The sequence below is a fragment of the Onthophagus taurus genome, chromosome 1 (genome assembly GCF_036711975.1).
Source record: "Onthophagus taurus isolate NC chromosome 1, IU_Otau_3.0, whole genome shotgun sequence".
NCBI lineage: Eukaryota > Metazoa > Arthropoda > Insecta > Coleoptera > Scarabaeidae > Onthophagus > Onthophagus taurus.
Genome location: NC_091966.1, coordinates 5,957,131 through 5,975,636, shown reverse-complemented (window position 1 = coordinate 5,975,636; position 18,506 = coordinate 5,957,131). Strand labels below are relative to the sequence as shown.

General features: G+C 34.2%; 2 protein-coding genes across 5 annotated transcripts in view; one reads left to right on the top strand and one right to left on the bottom strand.

Annotated features, from left to right (window-relative positions):
* Positions 1–7,151, bottom strand: part of LOC111414781 (abnormal chemosensory protein 6) — a 45,104-nt gene extending 37,953 nt beyond the window's left edge. For both annotated transcript variants that reach the window (XM_023046224.2, XM_023046225.2), the window contains exon 1: positions 6,693–7,151. In XM_023046224.2, the coding sequence (XP_022901992.1) occupies positions 6,693–6,842 (150 nt within the window). In that variant the 5' untranslated portion in view covers positions 6,843–7,151. The remainder of the gene's footprint in view (positions 1–6,692) is intronic.
* A 5,294-nt stretch (positions 7,152–12,445) lies between these two features.
* Positions 12,446–13,618, top strand: LOC139430906 (uncharacterized). Of its 3 annotated transcripts, XM_071198671.1 has the most exons (4): positions 12,677–12,940; positions 12,998–13,039; positions 13,149–13,325; positions 13,382–13,618. In XM_071198671.1, exons 1-3 carry the CDS (start codon positions 12,821–12,823, stop codon positions 13,302–13,304), a joined length of 318 nt encoding a protein of 105 aa, XP_071054772.1. In that variant the 5' UTR covers positions 12,677–12,820; the 3' UTR covers positions 13,305–13,325; positions 13,382–13,618. The 3 variants fall into 3 exon arrangements, 2 of the variants coding, with proteins under 2 accessions (XP_071054772.1, XP_071054561.1); XM_071198460.1 differs by lacking the exon at positions 13,149–13,325 and having other exon boundaries at positions 12,681–12,940; XR_011641497.1 differs by lacking the exons at positions 12,998–13,039; positions 13,149–13,325 and having other exon boundaries at positions 12,446–12,940.
* The last annotated feature ends 4,888 nt before the right edge of the window (positions 13,619–18,506 follow it).

Below are 18,506 nucleotides of genomic sequence, written 5' to 3'. Positions count from 1 at the left end.
TCCAGAATCATTCTAGATCTAGGTATAGTGTTAGTTCTAGTTGTACACTTGCACTGCTACTAGAACTAACATTAGACCTAGAAACTTTTGGGTTTAGCCGCACGTCTCTTAAGACAGCTAAACCCGAATGATTCTAGTTCTTGGGTCTAGCGCTGCATAACAATTAAAACTAGAAGTACCACTAGAACTAGAAACATCATCTTCAAGTTAACACAAAAAACTGTCACCTATCATGTGGCATTTAAAAAAAAAATTGCAGAAATAAATTGAATCCATCTTAAAGTTGGGTCACTTCACCCAAAGGAACCATCGATTAATTTATATAAATATAAATGTAACTGCTCCATAGCGGTTATATCCAGCACCAAATGTGGCCACGTTTTTCAACGGTGAGATAGAGACGAAGATGTTGGTGATATGATCAGGAGCAAAAAGAATCGTGTGGGAGTTCGAGGAAGAAGAGAGAAGGAATGGTCGTTGGTACGAGGAAAATTTACGCTCCAAGTCCCGGAGGTCCAGTAAATTGCGGTAGTAAGACCGGGTAAAGTTGTTAAATGAATTTATGGCGACCGGACTATATCGCCGCCCCCGGACGCGGCCTCGCACCACCTCCAAACTACCTTCTTCTGGTCAACTCGATTCCCTATCGACCAAAAGAAATTCCTAATAAACCCAAAAACTAGAAACATTTCAACCCATACGTCTCTATTTAAAGCGAAAATTTAATTTAATTTCAAAAAAGAACATTCACGTCAAGTCACATCACATCTAAAAAAGCGTCATCCCTAATATACATCCTAATCCAAAGTGGGATTATTCTCCCCTTACATTTTCTTTTTATACTCAAGGGGAGACAATAAAAGATTTCCTCGCGTTTATCATTTATGCTAATCACACTTCCTCCCGTAACTTTCAGTTGGTGGTGGTGGTGCAAGTTTCGAAGGGCCACCCCCAAGATCATAATTACTAATGTTTACGAGGCTCATTTTGAAACTTATTAGCCTAAGGAAGGCCCTCCTAAGTGCGTGCTGCTGTTAGGGCGGACACCTGATTACCAACCGGAGAAAAGTGGCACAAGCGAGAGGAGCATAGCCATCGTCTTAAAGTTTGGAGATCTTTTTGGGGGGAGAATCTTGGATGTTATATCGCGTTTGAATTAAATTGTAAATTTCAAGTTTTTAAGTAGGGTGAAGTGTTTTATTGGTTTCAGTGGGGGGCGAAGTTTTATTATTGATATTTCAATGAACATTTAAAACAGTTTAACGGCGTTTTCCCATAATAATGTGATTACTGTATTATTAACTATAAAGTCTAAGAAAGTAAACTAAAGCAAAGAAATCGAGGTTAATAAAAAAGCAAAACTATCCATTAAGGGCGGTGGCTTAATTTCAAAACATACATACAAGTTTCAGTTCTGCAACGAGCGTCATCAGGGAGTCGTCAATCAGTCATAAGCTTTGATTACCTTAATCTTTCTCGAAAGAAAATCAAAATCCCATTAACTTAACGTCAGGACGCCATTACTTCTCCTCGGTGGTGGTGGTTTGAACATCAGAGTCTAAACTTTGTCCGTGTCACCATCTGTCCAATTTCCTTTATAATCCTTCTCTCTCTCTATTCTAATTATAACGTTAAGTTCAACCGCGAAAATTCCCGACACACAATAATTACCGAAAATAAAAGCGGACGGACGGACGGAACGAACGGGTATTTCACCCCCGACGGGGGTGTGTAATTACGGCCGCCCCCTCTCGCCGGTATCGTTAATAAATGGCGAGGCTGTGGGAAATCAACCGTCTGGACTGTAGAGTTGAGCGGCGGCGGGCGTTCGGACGACGGACGTCCACCACCAGCTGATTATACACGTAAGTGGCGTCCCTTTTCCGGAACGGACGTCGGTCGCACGCCAACCCATCCGCGAACCCGCCGGCGAACGCCCCCCGTTATCCACTTCTACTAATAATCATCGTCGAGCTCTCCTCTTCTTAGTATGTAAAGCACGAAACAACTTTTACCCTCTCTCTCCCCTATATCTATCTATTTCCAGAAACTATTTTACTCTGGTGGCAGCGCCGGAGAACGACAGGTGTTTAGGTCAGGATGTTCAACTTGACCAACGACATATGCCACCAACACTTTATGTAGGCGGTTACTTATTGTTTCCTAGTCCCTTAGTAATTTTGTCTATATTTATTTGCTAAATGCAGATTTAGTAATTTAAAATAAATATCTAAGTGGAAATTAAGTAGCACGATTATTAATGTACAATGTCAGTACACAATTGCAATTTCATAGTCATCATATTTCAAATAATTTTTATCTTGGAAATTTCAACATTATTATTTTCAGTTATTATGTTTCACGCGTTGGAAGTTGGAAGTAATGAGCGATGGGATAAAATTGATTATTAGAGTTGATTTTCCTGTGAATTTGCAACATTTGTTTATATAAAATTGTTTTTCCAGCTTATTTAATTTTTCATTTATTCAACAACATAGTTGAGAAAACGTTAATAACGAATGATGGGGTAAAATTGTTAACGTACAGTGTTTCTTATGTTATAATAGAAGATTTTCTTTGTAACAAGTTTTTTTCTTTCTCCATTAATTTTTGAGTTATAATTATGGCTTTTCTATCTTTTCATTTTTGACTTATTCCAAACCATGCTTGCGAGAACGTCAAATTTTGAGATTTCAACTTCTACGTTCTGCAATTTCTTAACAAGGAATGATGGGTTAACATTGTTCAGGTAAGATGTTTTCATAAGTTACAAGATACAATTGAAAATTAGAGATGTTTTTCTTGTTAAGTAGTCAAGTTTTTTTATACAAAATGGTTTCTCCATCTTTTTTAATTTTTGATTTATTCCAAAGCATAATTGCGAAAACGTCAAATTTTGGAATTTCAACTATTACATCCTGTAACTTCATAACAACGAATGATGGGTTAAAATTGTTAACGTAAGATGTTTCCTTGGTTAAAATAGAACATTTTCTTTATAATAAGTCTTTTTCCATCTCCATTAATTCTTGACTTATAAACAACATTATTCCTGAAAACGTCAAATTGATAATTTTCAATTATTGTTTTGTGCGTTGGTACCAATGAATGATGGGATACAATTGAAAATTAGAGATGTTTTTCTTGTTAATTAGTAACGTTTTTTATACAAAATGGTTTCTCCATCTTTTTTAATTTTTGGTTTATTCCAAAGCATGATTGCGAAAACGTCAAATTTTGGGATTTCAACTATTACGTCCTGTAACTTCATAACAACGAATGATGGGTTAAAATTGTTAACATAAGATGTTTCCTTGGTTAAAATAGAACATTTTCTTTATAATAAGTCTTTTTCCATCTCCATTAATTTTTGACTTATAAACAATTTTATTCCTGAAAACGTCAAATTGATTCAATTATTGTTTTGTGCGTTGGTACCAATGAATGATGGGATACAATTGAAAATTAGAGATGTTTTTCTTGTTAATTAGTAACGTTTTTTATACAAAATGGTTTCTCCATCTTTTTTAATTTTTGGTTTATTCCAAAGCATGATTGCGAAAACGTCAAATTTTGGGATTTCAACTATTACGTCCTGTAACTTCATAACAACGAATGATGGGTTAAAATTGTTAACATAAGATGTTTCCTTGGTTAAAATAGAACATTTTCCTTATAATAAGTCTTTTTCCATCTCCATTAATTTTTGACTTATAAACAATTTTATTCCTGAAAACGTCAAATTGATTCAATTATTGTTTTGTGCGTTGGTACCAATGAATGATGGGATACAATTGAAAATTAGAGATGTTTTTCTTGTTAATTAGTAACGTTTTTTATACAAAATGGTTTCTCCATCTTTTTTAATTTTTGGTTTATTCCAAAGCATGATTGCGAAAACGTCAAATTTTGGGATTTCAACTATTACGTCCTGTAACTTCATAACAACGAATGATGGGTTAAAATTGTTAACATAAGATGTTTGCTTGGTTAAAATAGAACATTTTCTTTATAATAAGTCTTTTGCCATCTCCATTAATTTTTGACTTATAAACAACTTTATTCCTGAAGACGTCAAATTGATAATTTTCAATTATTGTTTTGTGCGTTGGTACCAATGAATGATAGGATACAATTGAAAATTAGAGATCTTTTTCTTGTTAACTAGTAAAGTTTTTTTATACAAAATGATTTCTCCATCTTTTTTAATTTTTGATTTATTCCAAAGCATGATTGCGAAAACATCAAATTTTGAAATTTCAACTTTTACGTCCTGCAAATTCATAACAACGAATGATGGGTTAAAATTGTTAACGTAAGATGTTTCCTTGGTTCAAATAGATCATTTTCTTTGTAACAAGTCCTTTTCCATCTCCATTAATTTTTGAGTTATAACTTATAAGCAACTTTATTCCTGAAAATGTCAAATTGATGAGTTTCAATTATTGTTTTGCGCGTTGGTAGCAATGAGTGATGAGATAAAATTGATTATCAGAAACGTTTTCTTGTTCATTTGCAAAGTTCTTTTTATATAAAATTGCCTTTTCATCTTTGTTAATTTTTGATTTATTGCAAAGCATAATTGCGAAAACGTCAAATTTTGAAATTTCAACTTTAACGTCCTGTAAATTCATAACAATGAATGATGGGTTAAAATTGTTAACGTAAGATGTTTCCTTGGTTAGAATGCAACATTTTCTTTGCAACAAATTTTTATCCATCTCCATTAATTTTTGAGTTATAAGCATGTCTCTTACTGAAAATGTCAAGTTTATGATTTTCAATTATTATGTTTCGCGCGTTGGTAGCAATGAGGGATGGGATACAATTGAAAATTAGAGATGTTTTTCGTGTTAATTTATAAAGTTTCTTATATAAAATGATTTTTCCATCTTTTTAAATTTTTGATTCATTCCAGAACATAACTCCGAAAACGTCAAACTTTCAAATTTCAAGTTTAACGTCCTGTAAATTCATAACAATGAATGATTATGGTTGAAATTGTTAACATAAGATTTTTCTTGGGTTGAAGGTTCATTTGTGACGCTTTTTTGTATAAAACTATTCCCCCAATTTTTGTAATTTTTGATTTATTCCAGAATATAGTTGCCAAAACGACAATTTCTACATCTTGTAAATTGATAACAATGATGGGTTAAAATTATTAACGCAAGATGTTTTTTAGGCTAAAATAGTACATCTTCTTTGTAAAAAGTTTTTTTCTATCTCCATTAATTTTCGAGTTATAACCCAATTTCTTACTGAAAGTATCAAATTTTTGATTTGCAGTTTGCATTTTGCAAGTTGGTAATAATGAGCTGAGGATGTTTCTGTTGTTAATTTGCAATATTCCTTCATATCAATTTTATTTTCTTATTTATTTTTCAAGTCTGCATGAAAATGGTGGAAGATATAAATGTATTAAAATATAACATAAAAAAATCTTTTTAAAGATCAATATCACTTTGCTTGGAATTAAATAATATTGTTGAAAATGGTACACTTGACGTTGTTGGGGAGGAGATGCGTGGCACTCACTCGTTCAAGTAAAAGGCGTGCGTTCGCGAAGCTTTGCACCCGAGCTCACTAACTAGATCTGGTAAGTAATGCATGAAGACGCGATCGCAAGCCGCCGTGGCATCAATGATGCAAAGAGGTCGCCCCCTTTCGGTCTACGCCGTTGCCGCCGCCGCCACCACTACCGTCTACGAGCCCGTTGACAAACAGTTTTCTAGCCTCCTCACACATATCCCCATATACTCCCCACATGGTGCTCGCCTTCTTTTTATTTATTCCGCTTAATCTTTCCGCGCCTGGCCGTCTTTGAAGTCTCTCCATCAAAGATTACAATTGATGTTTGTCCACTTTGCAAATGAAAGGGTACCACTTTATTTCAAAACATACATTTGCGTTAAATTTAATATGGTTTGATAAAAAAGAAGCCAGACCTTTCGAAATCCTGTAACTTCTGGCAAACCCGACGGCGTTCACCGCAGATCGACTCAATAAAACTCGGAATTGCTTGTCCGGGATCGAAGGAACTTCGTTTTATTTTTATTGCGACTCCCGGCGAAGTGGGGAGACGACATCATGTCTAACTGTGTATGTGTATGTGAAGGGTGCACGTGTGTTTTCACTTGTGAGTGCGTGTGTATGTATGTGTGTGAGCGCCCTGTGGAAACGTGTTAGGATCTGTGTGCGGTTTTACGCGCCCTCTCCGATTGGATTCGGTTGGTACAAAGTACCAAGTGACGCATTTCGAGGAACGAATTTACATCCTGCAAATGGCCCACCAGAGAAACGATCTTTTTCTCCTACACCATCGTCGCCTTTTTTATTCTCAAATTTCTTGTGGTTTGATATGACAAGTTATTACTTGATGAAAAATTTGAATTTCATTAAGGATTAGATTGAAAATGATAAAAAATAACTTTTAGTGTGAGTAACATTCAATAAGGAATACAATTAGCAATCTACTTTTGAGTCAATCTCGTTCAATGTTAACTTGTATTTAATGTATTTACTTTAAAAAACATAAACATATCACGACAAATTACACCAACTGATCCAATTCACCAAACTTTTGAATTATTTATAAGTAAATTTGTTTACTAACGAATATTGATGATCCAACTGACATTAACACCAATCAAAAAAAAAGGAGCTATAATAACATTTAAATGTTAACTTACCGACGGATTTGGCATACACCTCCTCGGCATTGGATCTGGACTTCTATATGTTGGTGAATATCTTCCAGGAAAACAAGCCCCAGATGATGTTATGGGTCCGTGCAGACCCGTCGGGCCTTTAGCACCCATCATCTTATCCGGCGAATACATATTTTCAATCAAGTCCAATAAAATCCCGAACTCTTTCAGTTTTTCTTATTTCAAGTCTTTTTTTTTTTGATTAGTCCAAACTGAAAAAATCACTATTTTGAAAGGGGTTATCTCTTTCACAAACTACACTCCGACGGTGGTAACATCGTATCTATTATCATCAGTCCATCATTGCCATTTGGATTTCTTTAGGCACCATTCGCACTAACTCTTTGAATATACCTCGTCTTGTGTATTGGGGTAATTTTTTTGCAGTGGTGATGTTGCTGATATGAACCGCAGGGTCGCGGCGCGCCGTTTTCTCTTTGCCCCCGAATGGCAGAGGGTCGAAGTGCGAACTGAGCGAGAGCCTCTTCCATTGGGGCCTTGCGATTTGGGGTTGCGAGGGCGGCGCTTGCGCCTCTAGCGTCGCGACGCCCGCCCTCCGCATTCGTGCGCCTCGAATTAACGCTCCTCGTGCGTCCTCCATCAACTTTACTGGTCATTTCTACAAAGAAAATTTTATTTAAATTTTAGAATAAAATACAATTTAGATTTGTAATATTCATAAAAAATTTCGTTAATACCTAATTTATTAAATAATAATTTGATTATAATTTATTTTGATATTTTTTAACAGGTAGTCGTGATTTTAACAAATTATATCGGTGTAAAGTGAAGAATAGGGTCGAAAACGATCCGTTGGTAACACGTCCGTCCTATTAACGGCGGTTTTAAACATTCATGGGCCTTTATTCGGTTGTCACCCCTCATGGTTTTTGTTTTGATTAATGCAGCGGGCTCTTTAACGCGTGCCGGGCCGGGTTAAATTTATATTGCTCATTAATAACAGTCGGGTTGCGCGGCGAACGGGTTGACTCGTTCGGGCCGGATGCGGCCCGTTTTGGCGAAAACCGCCACCGCCGGATGGCGCGTTCCACGGAAATTGACGTCAATTAGCTCGAGCTTTATGTACTTTTCGGAATTTTTCTTTTACCGAATATCGTCGCCGCAATAACCACCTATTTGTTTCCATATTCCTACTATATTATTTCGAATCCCGACAATGAAATGAAATCATGTTAAACGTTATTTAATTGTTGAAGTTTTTATAATATGAATAAATTGAAATCAAGGAAAATGAAATGAATTTTTCATAGATATCGGGTTTATACAGGATGATTCAAAAAACCACTGACATGCTTCTAGAGTAGGTAATACATTAAAAAATAAGATGAATAGTCTTGAATATACATGGGCTCGCAAATGTTTACTTAACGAGTTATAGGGCATCAAAGTTTCTTTAAAATTAAACATTATCTGCAATAAAAAATCCTTTTTTGAAAATATTTTGTACACCACTAGTAATTTTGTCAAACGGGCAGTATTTTCGTGTAGTGATCTTATCAATTAATTGGTCTCTTACAAAACTATGTTTAAAATAACGGTTTCTGAGTAATCTACATTACTCAGCATTAGCTTATGGATGAGCTGATTACTGCGATTGATCAGGGTAACGTTGCTATTCTCACTCTGCTAGACTTTAGTCGTGCATTTGATACTGTGAATTATACCATTCTTTTGTCGATTCTTTCGTCAATTGGTTTTGATTCGACTGCTCTAAACTTAATTAGTGCATATCTGAATGGTAGATCACAGTCGGTTGTTATTGATGGGGTGGCATCCGAGTGTCGTGAGGTTATCTCCGGGGTTCCACAGGGCTCTATTCTGGGACCGATTTTGTTCTCCATTTATACAGCTCATCTTTTTGATCGGATTCAACATGGTACACAGTATGATACGCGGATGATACGCAGTTGGTTCACTCCTTTCATCCCTCCCAATGGCGGGAGGCTATTCGTCGCATCAATACTGATCTCCATTGTGTTTATGAGGCATCCACTGCACACTGTCTGAGGATCAATCCTGATAAATCGGCGGTCATGATCTTTGGGAATACAAAATTCACTTCAAAAGTGGCTCGGCCCTTTGGTACTGTCATGAATGGTACGAAATTACCTGTAGTTGATAGTTATAAAAGTCTTGGTTTGGAAATTGATAGTTCTTTTAGATATTCGTCTCAGGTCAGTAAATATGTTAAAAACGCTTATTTCGCCCTCAGGCTACTTTTTCCGCATAGGTCTTACTTACCCATAGATGTCAAGCGGATGTTATGCGATGCTCTTGTTTTGTCTCAATTTAATTACATGGTTCCTGTATACCATCCAGCGTTAACTGCTTTTGATTCAAATAGAATCCAAAAAATTCAAAACTGCTGTTTACGTTTTATTTATGGCATACAAAAATATGATAAGATATCTCATAAGTTAGTTGACGCTGGATGGTTGTCGATGGGGAACAGAAGAGTGCTTCAGACATTGGTGGTTTATCATAAACTAATGTTGAGTAAGACTCCAAGTTATTTATATAGGAAGATTAATTTTAGAAGTAACGTTCATAATCGATTGACTAGGTTTATTTCCTTTATTTCTCCACCTGTCCATCGCACGGGTTTGTTTGAGAGATCTTTCTCATACCATGTTTACAAATCCTATAATCTTATTTCGATGGCTGATAGGAAGTTAAGTGTATCGACGTTCAGGTCTCGGTTATTTGAAAGATTATTCAGATGTCAGTGTGCTTCTCTGTTGCAAGGGGTCCCGATATCGAGTTGCGTTGCGCATGTCACGGAATCGAGTTTAGTTAATTAGTTTATTATTTACAACTAATTTAATAATTTTTTTTTGTGTTTTGTGTTTGTTACGTCTTCAATTATTAATGTTTAATACCTCTTTTTGTTATCGAGGTCCAGATGGAAGAACAGGATTTTATTTTCCTGAATCTGCGCCTCGTGAATTGCTTGCCGCACTATGCTATAATAGCTCTCTTTTGTTTAGATAGTTTTATTTTGTATCTTTTTTTTTTCTTTCGAATCATTTATTGTTTTTATTTTTGGTTATATTATCTTGCTATATTATATTGTTTTATTTCTGTAATTGCTGTGTGGTTTGGCAATAAAGTCTATTATTATTATTATTATTATTATTTCAACTAATTTTGTCAGAATGATATAACGTAAACATTGGAAATAATGCAAATCTACCCTCCGAGCTAAAGATCTTCTTATTCTTTCAAAAATGCTGCGCACAGCTAGGATTCTCTGCAAGTTTGTCAAGCAGCCTTCGTGACTACTCTAGTCTTGGTGGATAATCTTGCGGTAGTAGGTAAACGTTGAAAGTGATAAGAATGCAATTGTTGCTCGTGAAATTTTCTCCATTCAGATGACTGTGATATGTTTGAATTTTCAGAAATTTGTCAGATACTTAACATATTATTGTTTTCTATTGCTCTAGGATTCCGGAGTTTTAGCATAACGCCGTCGGTCGTCCAGAATTAATTTTGCTTGGTTTTCCTGTTTTAGCCATCTTTTAATAGTATTCCTCTAGTTTTTTATCGTCCATGGTACTCTTCAAATCGTTCTGAATATTCCTCTAAATCGTCCATAGCAAACTCATCTCAGACATCCCTCATTGTCATCACAAACACCTTTCAATACAGTCACGGACAATCTCAATATCATGACATTCTTCTATTATACATTGATTCGAATATTACATAATGATATTCCTGCTTAAACATCATTACAGACAATACCATTCCAGAGACCTCTCAACATCAACTCTGTTATCTGTTAGTATTAATCTTGTAGTCCCAAATATCTTTCAATATTATCTCTGACAACGCTCAACTTCCATTCGGTCATCCGTCAATATCATTCCTGGAATATCGTTCATTCCTCATTATTAGCCCAAACACTCTTTGAATACAATCACGGACAACCTCAATATCAATATTAATGTCGTCTTTGATATTCCTTGATTCCATCGCAAACACATTTTAACATCATCACCATAAACAACGTTCTACATTACCGTGACATACCTCAACATCCGATAATATCATCGACTACCACCCTCAACTACATCATCTCCTTTCAAACATTTCTCAATAAAACTTTTGATACACCTCAACATAGTGTTACATATTCCCCAATAATATCACTACCAACTCTAACATCTCTCAATATTATCTATGTCACTTTACAACATGATGTGAAATCCCTCAATATTATTTCTGACAAACTTCAAAATAGTTCCAGACATTCTTCTATGTTGTCCTTTGACGATATCAACATTTTATCACATATCTATCAATATTATCTGTAACATCCCTCAACATCATCCCATGCATCCCTCAATGACACTCCTAGTACACCTTAACATCATCCCGAACATCTCTTAATATCACCTTTGACATTCCTCGATATTATCCCAGACACATCTCAACATCACCTCGGCCTTTCCTCAATATCATTCATAATACCTCTCAACATTGACCCGCGGACACTTCAACATCATTCATAATATCGTCAATGACATCCCTCAATACTAACCCAAACATTTACTCCCAGACAAGGTGTGATAACAATCACTCCGCTAGATCGTTCCAAACATATCTCAATGTTGCCTCTAATAATCATCAACATCCTTTTTCGCACATCTCAACGTTGACCCAGAGATATTTTCATCCCTGTCACACCTCAACATAGTCCTAAACATCGTTTAATATTGTCTCTAACAACATCATCCCAGATATTATTTTAGGTTGTCTCTGATTCTCCTCACTATCACTTCGTACATCTATTAATTTGAAGCCATGGTTGATACCCTTCAATATCGTCCCTAGCATGTTTCTATATCATAATGGTGTCCTTAGCTAAATATCTTAATATTTTCAACATCGTCCTAGTAACGTTTTAACATCATTCCTGGCACAACTAAACATCGTCCTGGATATTCCTTAATAGTATAAGGATAATAATTATGTTGTCGAACATCTACTAATAGAGCTTCTGGCACTACTCAATCGCTTCTCTGACATCCCTCAACATCATCCTTGACGTTTTTTAACATCTATGTGGCTTCTATCATTATCTTGAGTGGTACTGCTCAACAATATTCTTAATTTCTTTCAATATTGTATCTAATAACTGCTAAGATCCTTCGCCGTCTCGAAATCGTTCCGAAGATTTTTCAATATCGTCCCTTATTCTTCAGTTTTTGTCATCGCCGTTCTTAGTACAAGTTAGTATTAAGCCTGACATCGTTGAATATCGCCTTTGTCTTCTTTGATAATCGTCCATCCCGTTCCTCGATATGTTTTGTCCCCTTCAATATCATATGAACATTTCTACATGTCCACCTTTAATGTTGAATGTGATACGTCATTATTCAAACTCTTTCAGCGTCCAATAACGATCAGCATCATACTTATCTACTTTCAATACTACAATGATATATTTTACAGTCATCCTTCCCACTCCACATTGTTGTCAATTATTTTTCTGCAAAATTTTCTTATTTTGTACAATTTTGTTAACAATCATGATTCTCAAATAACTATTTTACCACCTTCATATGTATTATCTTCTTTATTATCTTGATATATTGAAAAGAATAACTTTATTTTAAATTTAGTACAAAATTTGTTACTAATTAAAAGAAAATAATAACACATTAAAATAACTAAAATAAGTGCAGTAAAAGTACTCTCCAAACCACGTTATTATCTCGTCTATCACAACAATCGCCACTTCCGGCAGCACGCACTCCACTCCGGAAGTGGTAATAATGTTTGCTATTGCCCATTACTTCTACCCCCAATAGCGGTCGGAACCGTATTATAGGGGGAAGGAAATAGACAAGTGGAAGGAAATCATTGCGTGTGTCTTATTGACAATTGACCAACCTCATTCTTGATTGTTACTTGATTACAACTTTGAATGACATTTGATAAATTTTAACGTTATGTGACATATCCGCCAAGTTTTAACAACACTTGACAAAATTCGGATTAGTCAAATTTAATAAACGAACTTTCAAATATTTCAGTAGTAAGGTCTTATTTCATTTTTTAAAATTATAATTTTGGAACAAATCATGGCAGACGAAGTAATTAAAGCTGCTTGTGGATTAATTGCTAACGAGGATACTCAGGCTTTATTTTTAATTGGATGTACTTGTGTTGGTGCTTACACATTCCTTAGATGGTTTATGCAAGTAAGTTTTTTTTCGATATTATTTAAATTATGATTTATAAAAAAATCATCTTTATAGGTAATATCAATAATCGTTTTTACTATTAGGAAAATTTTTGCGGTATGTAATACATGAAATTGTTGGTGTTCATTTGAGATTAAAAAAAACCTGAAATGATCACTGAAATGCCATGCTAAAATAATTACTAAAGATTTTTTTTATGTTTTAGGTGGCATTTCATGTGGTCAATCATATGTTTTGTCCAAATCCTTATCAAACTTGTTTAATAAGATGGATAATAACTTATTTGCTATTTTTAGTAGCATGTCATGTAATTTATAAAGGTTATTCAATACGAGATCTTCAATATTGGATTGTTATCTAATTGTCTAAAATCCAAAATAACGTCGGTTCATTTTATGAAATAATATAAACCCAACTAAAATGTTTCTTTATTTTCAGATCTTTTATTCGTGCATGTGGCCGTTCATATGCTGTGTCGCACTTGTTACCTATTCGCCAGCGTGGAGAGAGCTTTTATTGAGTAATATTTTCCCAAAGTATTATGAAATGGTTAAAACTGCAACGATGAACATATTAAACGGAAATTACAATGCGCTTTTATCGTCGGAGTAAAGAAAAAATGATTTTTTAACATCACTTAAAATAAATTTCGAATAATAAGTACTATTTTTGATACATTTTTGCTTTTAGTAACGATTATTTAGGTTTAGTATCAGATCTAAATTATATCTTGGGTTTCTAATTACATCGGGAGTAAACGAGTGATTAAATTAATGTGGTAGTACTTGAATGGCACGTGCTTAGACACGTGACGCTGACACGCGTTAAGGGGGGAAATTCATTTGGAAGTTTTAGCAAAATCAAAAAAAAAAGTTTTTATAAAAATGTTATTAAACGTTTTAAGTGCTCGGTTATTTATTTTATTTTGCGTATGGCATCAAGACACAACAAAAATGGGAATCACAATCAAAATATAAAATATAAGGCAAAATAAAACAACAATAAAATAGAATGAAATGAAATAATATAAAAACAATAAACCGTTATAATTGCAATTACAATCACCAACAGGAAACCTTCAAGTAGTCCAATAAAAATTTTCACGGTTTGATTTTCAGCGCATTTGCAGAAAGGCCTCATTTATGCAGAAAGAACATGCGTCTACGATGCTGGGTCCGTATTCTGTTTAGAATTGGTCAGGTTTTGCGTGGTAAATCAAAACCTGTTATTATACTTCATGTCAAGCGTTAGTCAGATTGAATTCTTTATTTGTGGCAGTAGCTGCTGTTTTGATCGGTGACTTTCTGGGTCGGAGACGGGTACAGTTGGGTTGGGTTAGGTTGAGATGGTCGTCCTCAATCACAGCAGGAGTATTGGTGGTTGCTCAAAACTCTCTCATGAGAGCAGTTATACGGTGCAGGTTTGGAGGTAATATATAGCTCAGTATTGCTATCATTCTCATCGTGTTATATATAACGCCTATGTATTTTGGTATACACTCCAAGGCATCCTTTATAGCTTTTGCTGTTTCGTGGTATCCAGCAAAGGCACTTATCAAGATCCTTAGATTTTCCTGCCGATTTACTGAGCCTTTTTAGAATTCCATCTAGAGAGATGAATAGAAGAAATGAGTGGAATTTGGTTACCTATCTCTATAATAACAGGACTGCACTGGCTGTGGGGGATGTCGTAGAGCACGTTTTTGATAGCGACTTTTGTCATCAGTTGATGTGAAAATACAGCGGTCTTTAGCATCAAAGATTAAGATTTTCATCTTCAGCCCATTTCACCAAGGATTCGCCATTAACATGACAGTCTCGGTATTTCCACTGCTCATGGTGGCTATTAAAGTCACCCAAGTATACAACAGGGTGCGGTTGTATTTGGATCACTGAGGTTGGCCATGAAGTGGTTGATGGTTTATATACGGTTATGTCTCCAATTTTGCCTATGCCACTGGGTACTTCATTATCTAAAGAGGTAAAAATGAGAGTAGCATTTTCGTGTCTAATGTATGTTGAGACCTTCCTGAATTGCAACCAGATCAATATTGTTTTCCTTCAAAAGTCTTGATAACTACTGGCTATTAGAGTAGCTAATGCTCTCTATGTTTATTTGGCAAATATGAACGGAAGGTCTGGGATTTCTTATCAACAAGTCCTTAGGAGGACTGTTTAGTTTACTTAAAAGCATGGTTTGTGTCTTGCGTATTCAGAAAAACCTTTTTGTTTTGTCACACCACCAGTAAGTATTTGCTAGCTCATTTGGCTAACATGCTAATTTGGCTCGTTTCTGCCATTCCATCCAGATGTATAAACATATGTATAACAATTTATGAAGGTTTAGCTGAAAACAACTTACCAATGAAAGCTTTAATTCAATGGCTTAGCGATTGATCCTAAACTAGATACATTACAGCTTGAAAATAGATGATATTTTTTCTCATATTGTATTGTAGTCTATCGGTCATTAAATATTGTTGAGCAGCTTTGAAAGCATGGAAAGAAAAGTTAGCAATGAAGAAAGCTCATTTTATGAAAAAAAATCAATATCTTTATTGTATAGCCCTAAACTTGTAGATATCTTTTAGATTTAGAGATAATTTTTTGCTTAAGTAGAAATCCAAATTATAAGCTTTCCAATGAAAGAAACGGATTTTCAAAATATCTTTTAGTTTTTGAGATATTATTTTTTTAACACAATAAGCAATTTTCTCATTTTTCGTGATAAGCAATTATTTTCAATCATTTTCAAAAAATCGTAAAAAATAGTAGCATTTATAAATTCTTATGAAATTATCAGCATTTATTATACAAATTATAAGCTTTTCAATGAATGAAACGTATTTTCAAAATATCTTTTAGTTTTTGAGATATTAATTTTGTTACACAATAAAGCACGTTCTCAACTTTCGCGATAAACAAATTTTTTCAATCATTTTCTAAAAATCATAAGAAATCGTAGTTTTAATAAATTCTTATGAAATTATCAGCATTTGCAATACAAATTATAAGCTTTCTTATAAGCTATATTATAAGCTAAAATCTGTTAGTTTTTAAGATATTATTTTTTTAACACAATAAGCTATTTTCTCATTTTTCGTGTTAAGCAATTATTTTCAATCATTTTAAAAAAATCGTAAAAATTCACAATTTAAATAAATTCTTATAAAATTATCAGCATTTGCAATTCAAATAATAAGCTTTCCAATGAAAGAAACAGATTTTCAAAATATCTTTTAGTTTTTGTATTATTAATTTTTTAATATAATAAGGCACTTTGTCGTTTTTGGGTTAAGCAATCATTTTCAAAAAATCGTAACATATCGCAGTTTTAATGAATTCTTATAAATTTATCAGGATTTGCAATTCAAATTATAAGCTTTTCAATGAATGAAACGGATTTTCAAAATATCTTTTAGTTTTTAAGATATTAATTTTTTTACACAATGAGGCTCTTTCTTATTTTTCGCATTAAGCAATTATTTTCTAAAAATCATAAGAAATCGTAGTTTTAATAAATTCTTATGAAATTATAAGCTTTCCAATGAAAGAAACGGATTTTCAAAATATCTTAGTTTTTGAGATATTAATTTTTTTATACAACAAGGCACTTTCTCATTTTTCGCATTAAGCAATTATTTTCAATCATTTTCTAAAAATCATAAGAAATCGTAGTTTTAATAAATTCTTATGAAATTATCAGCATTTGTTATACAAATTATAAGCTTTCTAATGAAAGAAACGGATTTTCAAAATATCTTTTAGCTTTTGAGATATTAATTTTTTAACACAATAAGTCATTTTCTCATTTTTGTTAAGCAATTATTTTCAATCATTTTCAAAAAATCGTAGCATTTATAAATTCTTATGAAATTATCAGCATTTACTATATAAATTATAAGCTTTCCAATAAAAGAAACGGATTTTCAAAATATCTTTTAGTTTTTGAGATATATAATTTCTTTATACAATAAGTCATTTTCTCATTTTTCGCTTTAAACAATTATTTTCAATCATTTTCAAAAAATCGCAGTTTTAATAAATTCTTATGAAATTATCAGCATTTGCAATACAAATTATAAGCTACCTTTTAGTTGTTGAGATATTAATTTTTAAACGTAATACGATATCCTGGAAAATTCTTAAAAATATTTCTAATTCAATATTCGAATATATTCGGAAACCCCAGAACCTAATTTCTGTTCATAGAAGTTTGAAAAGCACGGAACGAACTGTTAACGATGGAAAACAAATGTTGTATGGTTCTTGAGCTGTTGTAAAAAAATTTCCAATGAAAAGATCGTATGATTTTAAACAATATTTTCAAATAGCACCCCCTTTTTTTATGATAAGTGTACGTATGTAAATATCTTTTACAAAAGAAACACACCCATCCTGGAAAAGTTGAGTAGAAGCGGTTCTTTGAAGGCCCATAGGGACGTGTAGCACGCGATGGAAACGTTGGATGGGAGGGGTCCCTCTGTAGAGAAGCTGGGCAATAAAGCGGACTCTCACGCCGCTCAATTACGCCGGGATACATTCACGGTTTTTTATGGCTCCTTGCGGCCGACGAATCGCGCCTCGCAGCCGCTCTTTTATCGGCCCGCGGGGGCCCACGAATTGATATGTAATTGTTTTCCGGTTGCGCAATTCCTCTAAGAACATCTCCGACCCTCCTACTCCGGAAGCCACCTCTCGTGAAGAATCCGCCTTTACTTTAGAAACTGCTCGTACAAAACTCGTCCGAGGGGGTTACGATCGGGAGAATTTTCATTTGCCCAACAGCAATTTAAATGTATTTTTTATGGATCGATCGTCCAACACATTTCTGCACCTTGAAAGATTTTATTTATTTATTTAAAAAATTAATTACACCTCAAAAAAAAATTACTTAATTTATCATAAACAACTAAAACAATTTTGATTAACTCGACGTACTAAGAAAAAAGAAAACGAGAAAACACGAGTTACAAACAATCGATCTAATTGCACTATTACTCGGTAATCCAAGTAAAATTGTCGTCAAATTACGTCCGGAACAGAACGTGAAAAACGAATCGCATGCAGCGGAACAATCAACCGTGTTGTCGTGCAAAAGACAATTTTAATGTCCCCACGATGTTCAGATGACGTGTGTTTCAGAGACGATGCTCCAATTCTAAGTGGACGTCTTATATGTTCCTAAGACATGCTTCTACGTTGGTTTCATTGATGGATAAGACAATGTTGGCGTTGTCATCCTGCGGTTGATTTTGCGTAAGTGAAGGCACCGTAAGTCGGGCCGTGAAGAACCACTTAACGTCACGAAGGTCCTCATTGTTGTCGGTCACGACAACTTGTCGATGTGGAACCTGGACAACTGAGGCCCTTATCGGCGAGAATATCTCTCGTTATCGGCGTAAAATGAACGGATATCGTTGACATATGGTTAATTTCCGTTAAAACCTTTCTTTTATTACCAATAGAATAATCGATAATGAATATTCTTAATTAGTTTTTTTTTTATTTGTCAATAGTGACATTTTTTTTTGTTTTTATTGAACTAAAACTGGAACTATCAT

Excerpts from the sequence above, each read along its gene's own strand:
- LOC139430906 (XM_071198460.1), top strand. The coding sequence starts at position 12,821 with ATGGCAGACGAAGTAATTAAAGCTGCTTGTGGATTAATTGCTAACGAG. Across the intron at positions 12,941-12,997 it reads TCCTTAGATGGTTTATGCAA|GTAATATCAATAATCGTTTT; the intron begins GTAAGTTTTTTT and ends TCATCTTTATAG. Across the intron at positions 13,040-13,381 it reads CTATTAGGAAAATTTTTGCG|ATCTTTTATTCGTGCATGTG; the intron begins GTATGTAATACA and ends CTTTATTTTCAG.